Source organism: Camelus ferus, chromosome 12 (genome assembly GCF_009834535.1).
Source record: "Camelus ferus isolate YT-003-E chromosome 12, BCGSAC_Cfer_1.0, whole genome shotgun sequence".
Lineage (NCBI taxonomy): Eukaryota > Metazoa > Chordata > Mammalia > Artiodactyla > Camelidae > Camelus > Camelus ferus.
Genome location: NC_045707.1, coordinates 46,549,872 through 46,562,052, shown reverse-complemented (window position 1 = coordinate 46,562,052; position 12,181 = coordinate 46,549,872). Strand labels below are relative to the sequence as shown.

Below are 12,181 nucleotides of genomic sequence, written 5' to 3'. Positions count from 1 at the left end.
CTTCCTCTTTACTATTGACGTTCAATCCTGATGGTTGTGAGATGGATTGTGTCCAGTCACTCTCTTCCCGGTTATTTCCTCATTTTACTTCCTTTCTGAAAATGATTGCATGCTGTACTTTTTCAGTTGTCAGCGTCTCTACGGAGATCAGCTGAAAAAGTATAGCCACGCTGAACTCAGCTTTTGGGAATCCATCTCTCAGTGTTGCATGGTCAGGACGCTGCACTGTGTCTGCATTCTTAGAAACATGTGCCAGATCTTTCTCCAGTTTGTGGTACAGACTATCCTGTAATATGGATTCTTTTGAGCTGACTTGGTCGCATATAGAAAATTGTCCTTATTTCAAAGGCAGAGTTGAATATTTCGAGCTTTTCCAGGTAGTTAAAGTAATAACACAATATGCATAAAATTTGAAATTTGTAACTTTATGCATGCCCATTAACCTTTCCTGTAAGCATAAAAGGTAAGAAGGCAGTGGGTGGGTGAGGAATAATAACAGCTAATATTTCTGAGCTCTTACCATGTGCCAGGCATTAGAACTAGTGTCTGTGTGGGTTAACCAGGTTAATACTATTACCATCCCTACTTTATCAATGAAAAAACCTAAGGCTCTGAGAGGTTAGGTAACTTGCTCGAGGTGATTTGAACTGAAGCAACCAGTCTCCCATACAAACTGCACTGATAATTCAGATGTATTCTATAGAGCTTGGTAGAGTTTGTACAACTGTTTTTTAATATTTATTTTCTAACATTGGAGTATCCGGGTGAGGTTTCATCAGAAGGGACTCTGGCTTCTGTGGTTTTAGTTTGTTCCTATTCGGGGACAGCCTGCTGACAGCCAGCTGAGTGCAGACTTCTGTATTAGACGGTGGCAGAGCCCTCTCTGTTAGGGCTGCAAGTAGTTTCTGGGAGCCTCTGAACCCCCTTTGGAACCCCTGTTTTTCCTTTAGAGCAAAGGTTGTGAATCTGTGTTCAAGCCGGTGTTTATAATGGCTCCCGCAGGAAGCGGCTCGGGTGGGGTCTCCCCCGCATCCCTAGGACTAAAGTAGGGGTTGGGATGCAGGACCCATGTCATGTCCTTTCCCCGTGTCCCACAGAGAATCACCACTGTGCTTAGAGCTAGGGCTGGCTGCTTCTGCAGCTGTCAAAACTCTATTACTAGTAGATTTCATTTATCCAAACCATGGAACAAAATTCAGCTCGTTTCCCAGAAAATTCTTCCTGCTTCCAAGCAGAAGACCAACTGTGTAACACCTGAAGAGTCTGTCTTGACTCTGGTTTTTAAAGTTTTGGGTGAAAATAAGAGAAAACAAATCTTTTAGAAGGCCAAGCTCTATTTATACTCCCACAGAATGTTCAAATAAGGAAAAGGAGGCCATGAGGAACCCAGAACAGGACCTGGGGCCGGAAGTGGGGGTGGGGAGATGGCTGAGCTGAGGTGACAGATCAAACAGTAAAAACAGTGGGAGCTGTCAACTTGGAAGTGGGCTCCTTGGTTGGCTGTTTAGAATGTCATGTTCAAGTTCACCCACATCTCATTCATTCCAGTGTGTGAGTACACAGGTAGGGATTCCCCAGTTCAGGACAAATACTCTCGTGTAATCTACAAATCTAGAACTTGTGGTTCAGACTGTATATTTAAGTAGACTGGAAGCAAGAGAGGATTGCCTTAATCTTTATATTTCATCTGTATTATTACTCCTACCTAGTGAAGCACAGTAAACGCTGTTGGAAAATGACCTTGCTTTCTCATGTGTGTTTGTGTGTGTGTGTGTACATGTATGTATGTATGTATTTTAAGCCTCAGTCTCCTTTGCAGCATTTCTTAGAAACTGTTTATAGAAAAAAAAATAGGTGAGAGGATTGGCTTGTTTACCTTTAAATGGTTAGTCTCACAGAGTGAGGCATAAGAAAAGAGATTTGGTTTAAAATATTTTAGCATTTTGAAACCCATGGCTTTTCCATGTCATAGTAATAGTAAAGAAAAAAGAAACAGTGTTTTCTTTAATTTTTCTCCCCCTCATTTTCCTTACCATGCTATCTTTCCTGTGGATGGTGTTTTACTTGTAATGCAGTGAACTGTGTGGTGTGGAAATCTCATGTACATTTCAGCACCTTAGTTGGAAAGGTTTTTTTTGTTTTTGGTATGCAGTGAAAATCCCAAGGCTAGTTAATAGTCTGCCATGAGGCTTCAGGAAGATGTCAACAGAAACAATATGTTGACATGAACTGAAATTCTCCATTGGGGAAATTTGTTTTCTACACAGGCTTCAGCTGGAAAAAAATCTAAAGAGCCCTACAAAATCTTGAATGCTAATAGAGTAATTTTTTTTCATTTAATAAATATTTATTGGGCGTCTTTTATGTGCCCGGCACTGCTCTGGGTGCTGAGGATACTAAGGTGAACAAAATAGACAATATCCCTGCTTCTATGGTGGGAAGAAGACAGAAAACAGGTAAATGGATTAGTCAATGATGAAGTCATTTCCCATGGTAATAAGTGCTATGAAGAAAATAGAGTAATGGGTAGAGAGTGACAGTGGGGTACGGTCGATAGGTGACCTTTGAGACTCTAAGGATGAAGGGGTATGTAAGAATATACATGGCAGAGGTTCAGGTTGACTTCAGATTAAATCTATATTAAGGTCGTATCCTGGAAGCAATAGATAAAAATCCACCTCATGCCCAAGGAGTGTGTATGAGTTGGATGTGTTTTATCTTATGCAAAATGCAACCCATTTCAGGTTTCTCTGACTCATTGTTACTTCCTGCATCACTTCACTAATCGCGTCTTTTTCCGAGGCTGCTCAGCTCCATCTTGCTGGCTTTCTTTTCTGTGTTGATGTTGACCTGACTTTTTGCAATTAGAAGATTTGTGTTCTGTCGGTGCCCCCTGTGCTGGGTGGGGCTGTGGGGTTGGGCATGGATGGGGTGAGAGGTGACATTAATAGAAATCTTGAGAAGAAAGAGTTTTCTCTCTCCTGTTCTGTTGTCACCTGAGAGAGATGAGGACCACGGTGAAGCAGAGACCCCAGTCCCTCCGTGTAGCATGTTTCTTTAAAATTAAAAATGGGATGAAAATGGAAGCTTCCTTAGAGCTATGGAGATCATTCTCTCCATAAGCTAGCAAAAAGAAAAAATATTTGACCTACTCATCCTCAAACAGTTAAAAATTTTAAATTGTATCTATTTATTTTTTAAGATATATCTTGACATTGTTCAAAACTCAAAAGAACCAAGAAAAAACACAGTGAAAGTCACACATTCCTGACTTCTGGGGCAACCCAATGATATCAGTTCCTTGGGTATCTATCTAGAAATATTTTATGTATGACTGCAAGCAAAAGGGGAGAGAGAATATTTCCCTCCTTTTGTTACATATGTTATATATGTGTATGTACACATGCATACATATTTAATATAACATGTTAAACATAACATATAATACATAAAGAGCTTCCTAGTTCTTTTTATTGCCAAATAGTATTCCATTGTTTGCACTGTAGTTTACTTAACCAGTTCCCTATTGTTGAACATTTAAGTTGTTTCAGTCTTTTGTTGATGCTGCAGTGACTATCCATTACATTTATCACTTTACATACATACGAGGGGCTGTGGGCCCGAAGGGTATGTGCTTTATAATTTTGATGGATACTGTCAAATTACCTTCCAGAGAAGTCTCACTCCCACAATCAATGAAGCATACCTGTTTAAACCTAGAATCTGTACCTATCAGGACAAGCTTCTGTGTTGGCCACTCCAAGTAGCTTGTTGAGAAAACTGGTAGGCAAATCCTGGCACATGGTACACTTTGGTAATGTAAAGGGGATAAAAAGCAAGCAAGAAAGGCTTTCCTGCCATAATTCAGAGTTCTAGGGAGAATACTGATGCCTCATCTCCAAGGTATCAAGTAAATAAATCTATATTGCCCCAAACAAGATCTTCCCTGTTTGCATCCACCCTGCTCCCAAAGTAAATAAAATAAGCTCTAATAACAAGTGCAGTGCAGCTCCTAACTCACTTCAAATGGATGAGTGGTGGTGTTTTGTAAACTATGTTTTTATTTACTTTTTAATTTTAAAGCAAATCCAAGATACCATGTCATTTCACCCCTACATATTTCATTAGGCATCTCTCAAAAATGATGGTCATTTTCTTAAATAACCATAGCACAGGTATCCCTGCTAATATAATTGTCAGTAATTCTTTAGAATTATCCAATATCATGTCCAAACAATATCTAGAATGTGGCAGATACACATAGTGGATGCTCAGTAGATGTTTTTTGACTAAAGATGAGTGAAACTCAAGTATGTCTAATTTCAAAGCCACACTTACTTATATTTTATATATAAACACATACCTACTCATTGAGGCCTGTTAAGTTATCCTGGTTACTTTAAAATGCAAAACCACGTAGAATTATATGGAAGAATCAGAGTAACCCATGCAAATATCTATTGTGCTGACTTGCTTTAGTTTTTGTTTTGTTTTTTTTTACATATACATACACATATATTTTATTTTCAGATTCTTTTCCATTATATGTTATTACAAGAAATTGAATATAGTTCCCTGTGCTGTGTAGTAGGTTTCCTTTTGTTTTAAGGTAACTCGGCATAGCACTAATGAAGCTGTCACTTGCAGCTTCTTTCTCATAAGGACAGACATGGTCAGGAATTGTGGACAATGGGCTTCCACATATGAGATACTGCCCCAGCACCGAAGAGTGGCTTTGTGTGTGTGTGTGTGTGTGTGTGCGCGCGTGCACGTGCACGTGCACGACTTTGCCCCCGACGAAAGCAGAAATACCAAGCTTGTTATTACCAGCCTTGTTGAAGGCTGAGGCATGAGTGGATGATTAAGGAACATGGTACCTTAGCCAGTATATGTAGTGAGGAAGAAAGGATGTAGTTTTAGGATTAAGCAGTAAGTTTTGCCACCCTGCTATTCAAAGTATTTAATAGAAATTGTGCTTCTCTTTTGAAAAAAAAAAATAGGTTATTCTTGGTGAGAATTTGACTTCAAATTGTCCAGAGGTCATCTATGAAATTAAAGAAGAAACACCTGTTTTCTACAAACTCGTTCCTCATCCTGAGAAGAATATCTACATCTATCTAACAGCCGGGAAAGAGGTAGGTAGAAATACTAGTTACTGTTTCTGACTTCTGAATAAAAATTGTTTAATTGATGTCATTATCTAGTAGTGAAGCTTTTACTTTGAACTACTGAGTTTAAATGCTGCTTCAGGCTTCAAGAAGACCGGCAGTGGTTCATAGGCATCAAATTAAAAACCTTACTGTCAGTAAGTAAGAAGTATTTTCTATTTAGACAATTTTATTATTGGCTATATTTCCAACTCCAAGTTATTCAGAGAAGGGTGTGCTTGCAAATGGGTGCATAATCAGCAAGATAACTGAATTTACACATTTATTGTGTGGGCATTGAACGGTTAGATGCATTTATGAATATACCCAATGGGATTGGCTTTGGAATTTGGGGTTAATATCAGGCCACAGTCTCATACACATTCATGAACCAGGAAATATATGGCACTCACCCTCCCTCTCTTAATTTATCTGGCTGTTTCAGCTTTTCTCCTTGTTTCTGCTTACTGAAATAAAAAGGATAACTTTTTACGTTTTCTTCATTTTTCCAAAGTGCTTTCACTGTGGCATAGGGGAGGGAAACTAATTTTTATTGAGTCCCTACAGACTGTGTGCTAGTTACTACTCTAAGTATGGTCTCTCTAGATGCATAGAGTTGTACACACACAGACGCACATACACATGCCCCAAAATGTAAACAATGTTAATGAAATATGTTATGATGGAGATGAAAATTACCCTTTTTTTACATATAGAGAATCTAGGACTTAGACAGGGGCAATATCTTGTTCTAGGATATATATATAGGGTGGGCCTTGTCAGGGCTAGGACTTAAATTATACCCTGATCTTAAAGCCCATGATAAATGGGGTCACATCCCAAATCTCTAAAAACCAGATGGGCCATTCTGGCACGATGGTTTTGACCCAGAACCATTGAACATACAAAGTGCAAGGAAGATCACTGAGACTAACATAATTCTATAATGGATGTAGCAGGGGCCCTTGGCCCAACCCCATTTTCCGTTCTTTTCCTCTCAATCATTCTAAGAAGAATAGCAGTATTAGAGCTGCAGAGAAGGTGTACCAGCGCTTTTTAGCTTCTGGTATTCCTCAAAAGGCCATGTTGCCCTTAACATGTTGAACAGTCACTTATTCAAAATGACCGCATTGAGGTGCCTAGTGGATCCTGTATAGCTTTGTAAACCAGTTGTTCACCACACAGAACCTTTTTGCCCAGCTTGCTTCAACATTTAAACACGGTCTATTATATTGCTTCCCCAGGGTTCCCATATTTGAAAAAATTTTGTCTACTCAACAAACTGTATTTATTAAGTAACAATTCCCATTCTCAGGCTTTATTTATCAAGGGCATCTCAAAACGGCCTTGCCGAGAACTGACTGTGCTACCACACAGAGCTGATAAAATTCCAGCTCAAAGCAAAGACACTTTCAGCCTTGCTTAGTCTGTGCATGTTTTTCCAAACAGCTTTTTGGAACATTGCAAATAGCTCATAAATCCTCATTACTACCATTCCCAGAACCCAAGACTGGAGGCTGAGAACCATGGTGAGAGCCACCGATCGCTGATAAGTCCTCACTTTCTTAAGAAAAAAAGTTCTAGTCTGGTCATTCAAAACCTGACGTCCAGGGGAGTTTTCAGCTGGGCATCAAAGCTGGTTATTCTTACCTTGTTCACTTAGATTTGCTGCTAGAGATTCTGTTGTAAGACTCTGGTTCTCTGGTTAAGCCAGTATAAACCAGAGAGGTAAAAATCTAAGGAAGGTTCTCTCCTAGCCTTGTGGGGAGATAGTACCAGCCAAACTAAAATGCCCTGGTACAGCCATAGAATACCTGGTCATTGAAAACAACCATATGGAGATACATGCTTTGCTGTAGAATAGTCCCTATAATGTGTTAAGTTAGAGAAGTACATCCAATGAAGTAATTATGGTGTCCTTTCTTTCACATGGTTATGTGTTCGGGTGTTTAAATACAATGTAGTGTAGTTCTCAGGGAATATTCTGGATACTCATTTTCCAGTAAATGTTCTGAGCAAAAGTGGTCCTGGGAGCAGATGTTAGATACTATACCCCTCCTAGAGTATCGTAATACTCAGCATATTTGAAGGCTTTCAGAAGCCTTGTGCTAAGGAAACCTGGTTTGCTTCCTCCATGTGAGGTTTCACATGCTTGTTGGACCGTGGAACATTTTTCTCACGTGGTAGCAATAGCCAGCATTTATTGAGCGTTTATTATGTGCCAGGCAATGTTTGTAATAACCCCGTGAAGTCAGCAGCACATCACCATTTCACAGGTGAGAAAACAGGGTTGGAGAGATTATGTGACCTTTGGGAAAATCCCCCAGAGTTAAAAAGATGTTCTGTGAGCTACAGGGAAATGTCCACATTCTGGTTAATTTTGGCTCAGCCGGGTGGTCTGCCTGTGGCATCTGTCAGCCACATGGAGGACTGTGAAATGATGGGCAAGATTATCCTCCACGAGGTCCATTTAGAGGGAAAGGGACTTCTCAGAATAGCCTGTTTTTCTCACAGACCACTTGTTGGAACTCTCCATTTCTCTAATCATTTTAAGAAGCTCTCATACTTTGCAGCAGGTACAACTCCCTGGCTTAATGAGTTCCACAGGTTTTCTGACTACCTGCTGTGGGATTTTGCCTACAAAAAATGTGCCATGTGAGGCTCAGGTCCTCCCTGCCTCCCCCTGCCTTGCTTGGAGGCTCTGCCTGCCTGTCTGCCTCAAGAACCTGGGTCTGTCCAGTACAGGCGCCCGCTCAGGGGGCTGCTGTTTCCTGACAATGGAAAGAGACAGCTCTAGGGGCTGGGGATGATTGGAAAACAACCCCCATTTAATTTCAGCTCCAGAAGTTGAAACTGGCAGGAGTGTGAGCAGATGAGCTGGGAGCTGACCTTACCCCTGAGGTGTGGGAGGGTGGTCCTCATTGATATGTCAAGTGCTGACCTCATGCTGACACTCCCAGGTCATAGCCTGTTGCTCTCCCCAGATGTTCATCTCCAAGGTGCCATTGTCACTATACAAAACCCAGCTGACCTGATTCCATGATCCTAAGAAATCACTATTAGCAGATCAGAAACCTGAGCGTGTATCAGAATCACTGTAGTGAAAGCTTTTAAAAATACAGATTCCTAGGCCCCGCCGCAGACCCATACAGCCGGAGTCTTAGTGGCAGGACTCTGGTGATCTGCACTTTTAAAAGCTCCCTAGATGATACCAATAAACTGTTTCATATCCTAGAACTTTTGAACTGCTGCCCAATGTCATGACACGGATGTTCAGGGTTTGAGTTAATAAATGTCTCTTTGTGGCCCTTCATCAGGTAAGGTGTTGTAGTTTTTTCTAGTGTTGCTTATAATTCCGTCTGAACTGCCGTCATCTTTATTTTTAGGTGAGGAGAATTCGTGTTGCCAACTGCAGTAAACATGAATCCTGTTTGGAGTGTTTAGCAGCGGCAGACCCTTACTGCGGTTGGTGCCATTCACTGCAAAGGTATTTCCTGAGTTTTTTCTCACCAACTCGCAGTTTCGAAACAGTGTCATGTGGTGGCACACTTGTTGCCCTACTTTAAGGGTCTGTTCCTGTGACCTGGGGGAATCGATCTCTGCACCCACTAAAATACCTTTGTGTAACCCGAATTAATTCTCAGAGATGTTCCCAGCCGTGTCGGTGCTACTGGATCATTTGATCTGGACCCCTGAGGGGTCCCCAGCATGAGGGGAGAGGCGGGGGGGGTCTGAGGAGGGAGATAAGCTGGAGCTGTCAATTTTGCTTTTACTTTCTATGGAGTTCTCCAAGACTGGAGAGAGAGGCAAAAGGTTGTCCCTCAGAGGAGATAAAAGAAGAGGGGTGTTTGAAAATTTTCAAATGAATCCTCATGATGTCATGTATTCGGCTGGCTTCGCGGAAGCCTGATTATTGATGAGGTGGTCTCCTGATGCGCCGTACAGCTGTGCACAGGCCTGATGTGCAATCGCAGTCTCCGGGCAGAATCTACCCGGCCTGGGCTTGAATTATGATGTTCACGACCCATCTAGGCTCAGGGCGACTTGTAGCTGCTTCCTCGCCATGGCAGCTCCCAGCGTCGCTGGGACCGGCCTGGTTGGATTCGCTGTTGCCATGGCAACCCAGTACTCGGGCTGTCGCTACAGAAGCAAGGAAGAGAGAGCCCGAGCTGCAGCTCAGGCAGGAGGAAAAAAAAAAAAAACAAACCATAACAGTGTCTGTCAGTTTGGTGGTTTCAGTTTTTAAAGGTGGAAAAGGATAAGAAAGAGTAGAGCAGGTGCAGAGAAGCTGAAGGCTAAACAACAGGCCGCTTGGGGAAAGGGAAGAAGACTGGGAAGGGGATTGGGGGGCCTCTGGGGGAGAAAGGCAAGAGCAACGAAGGGAGGGGGATATAGTGTAAGCAAGAGGCTCAGGACACAAACTGAAATATGGGGATGTAATTAATTAAGAGTTCACGAAGGAAATTGGAAGCTGAGATGCGGCAAGATGCATAATTGCCCTTGCCTTTTGCTGAGCTTCCTTACTGGACTGTTGCCGTCAGAATCACTGGCAGACAAAAGAAGCCAGGCCAGGAAGCTTCTCATGAATAATTGTAATTGGGTAGGAATGTTTTCTTCTTGTCGCTTGCCCAAGACTAGAGTTTAAGAAATTAACTGGTCGTGAAAGCACTGCTTCGTCACACACCCACTAAGCAGTTTTGCCATAATCTCTCTGATCTGTTCCATTCAGGTGGGTTCTCTGTCTATATTTGTAGAACCCCATGCAGGAGTTAATTCAGTGACTGATGGTGGTGGTGATTATTAAGCCCCCCACAGCTATGACTCCTGTATTGGCAAACACAGGTCTGGCGTTCATAGGAGTTGTCCAAGCTGGTGACATGAGTTAGAGGTTAGTAGTGTTTAGATGGCACTGAAGTCTTAAGATCAGATGAAGGAGGGAGCATAGATTGAGGAGGGAAGAAGTTAGAGAACTGAGCAATGAGGTGGTGCAGTGTTTAGGGGTCAGGGAGATGGAGAAGAAACAGAAAGGGGGAGAGAACAGCCAGAAAGGGAACAGAAAAAACTAAAGAAGGTGGGAAAAAAGGAGGAAGGGAGTGGTTCCTTGTGCCAGATGGTGCTGAGAGGTCAGGCAAGAGAGTCCAGATCCACTGGACTTAGCAAGTGACGACTGGCGACTGTGACAAGGGCAGGAAGAGAAAATGAGACGAGGACAGAGCAGAGACAACTCCTTAGAGGAACTTTGCTGAGAAAGACAACAGAAAAATGGATTGGACATTGGAGGAGAAAGTGGAGTCCAGAGAGTTTGGGTTTCTTTTTTTTTTTTTTAATTAAAGATACATGAAATAATAGTGCCTTTTTTTGCTGTTGGGAAAATTCCAGAAGAGATGGAGAAACTGATGATTCAGGAGAGAGAGTTATGAGGTGTTTTCTTTCAGCGGATGAAAGAAAATACGATCTCGTGTGCTGGGGGTTGGGGTAGGGGGCAGCTTCAGCCAGGAGCGGGGACGCGTCGTCCTTGGTCATGGGAGGGAAGGTGAAGGCTATGGGCTCAGAAAAAGTTGGTGGTAGAGGAATGTGCAGGGTCCTTTCACGGGGCTCATATCCTTCTCAGTAACTTAGGATGAGTTGAGAATGAGGTGAGGGAGGAAGCCCTAGAGGTTTGAAGCGAGAAGGTATGAAATAAAGGAGAAGAGAGAATGGACCTGGGAAGTGGGGAATGATTGCCAGAGAGCATCAGGGCCCCCTTGAGTTCAGTGGTCTTGCTTTTGAAGTGAGAGCCGTACGTATGGTTTTGCTTTTGCAAGCATGTTTGGCTCTGTGGGTGTAAAGGTAGGGTAGGGAGAGTTTCCTGAGCCAGAGCTGGGGCTTTGCCAGGAAGTACATCAAGAGGGGGAAGAGGGACCCGGGGCCGAGAGTGCCTGTGAGGGATGGTGGATGATTTGGATATGAATACTTGCGACAGTGGACCCCGGGCTCTAAGCCGGAAGTGAGCTCTAAGGAGAGAAGTGAAGGATGTGAAAAGGTAGCCAGATCTATGCCCTGGAGGCTGTTTTGGGTTTAAGACTTGCTGGACCTGGGGAACTGGAAAAGGGGTTGTGGTTGTACTATGGGGAGCTTGAAATGAAGGTCATGGAGGGGGCGGGGTTATTGGTAATAAGGTCGGGGTGTGGTTGTGTAGCTGAGGTAGGATACAGGATAAGACCGTTGGCGGAGAGGGTCAGGGCACTTAGGTGTCAGAGTATCAGACAGGTTAGTTGTCTGTGTGGAGATAGCTGTCACCAAGAAGGATGATGGGAACAATGTTGGACAGAGTGAGGAACAAAATAGTCACAAAAAGACTGGACGTTCACATATGTTGGATGGTGTGTGGATGGTCACAGCAAGGAGGGGTCTGGGCTGGTGGCCTGATGGCATGAGCTTCAAAGCTGGGATAGAGGCAGTGGGGCAGGGCAGGCTTGGAAAGGAAAGAAGAAGAATCATTTGATGAAGGAAGAGAAGTAGCCAGCCCTTGCATGGGCTGCGGGGAAGCAGTGTCTTCAGGGGAAGAGCCTGGTTGCAGTAAGAGCAGGGAGGTGGAGGGAACAATCAGAAGTGGAGGACGTTAGGGCTTTTGTTGATGAGGGGCTATGATAAAGGAATTCCAGTCTTTCATAAAAAGGCCACTCACTGCTTCCCCTGCCTCTGCTCTTGCTTCCTCACCGCTGCCCCAGTACTCTCCAAGAGGAATGGTCTTTTAAAAATCACAACCAGATAATTTTATTCCCCAGTTTCAAAACCTCCACTGGCTTCCATGGTAGAATTCAGTCTGACTTCTGTATTCCCAGGGCCTGCCTACAGGGCATCCCATTATCCAGCCCTTAGTTATTTCTTGGACCTCTCGTGTCACTCTCTCCTTCGTTCACTCAACCCCAGCCACGCTGGCTTTCGTTCTGACTTTAGAATATGCCAGACTTGTTCCTGCCTCAGGGACTTTGCACTTGCTGTTTCCTCAGTCTAGAAAATTCTTCCCCAGATTTTTCCCTGGCTGGCTCTTT

General features: G+C 43.1%; 1 protein-coding gene across 1 annotated transcript in view; it reads left to right on the top strand.

The window, feature by feature from the left end:
* Nucleotides 1–12,181, top strand: part of PLXNC1 (plexin C1) — a 139,006-nt gene that overhangs the window by 24,642 nt on the left and 102,183 nt on the right. Inside the window, 2 exon segments of the mRNA XM_032493616.1 lie at nucleotides 5,001–5,135; nucleotides 8,534–8,634. Of these exon segments, the coding sequence (XP_032349507.1) occupies nucleotides 5,001–5,135; nucleotides 8,534–8,634 (236 nt within the window).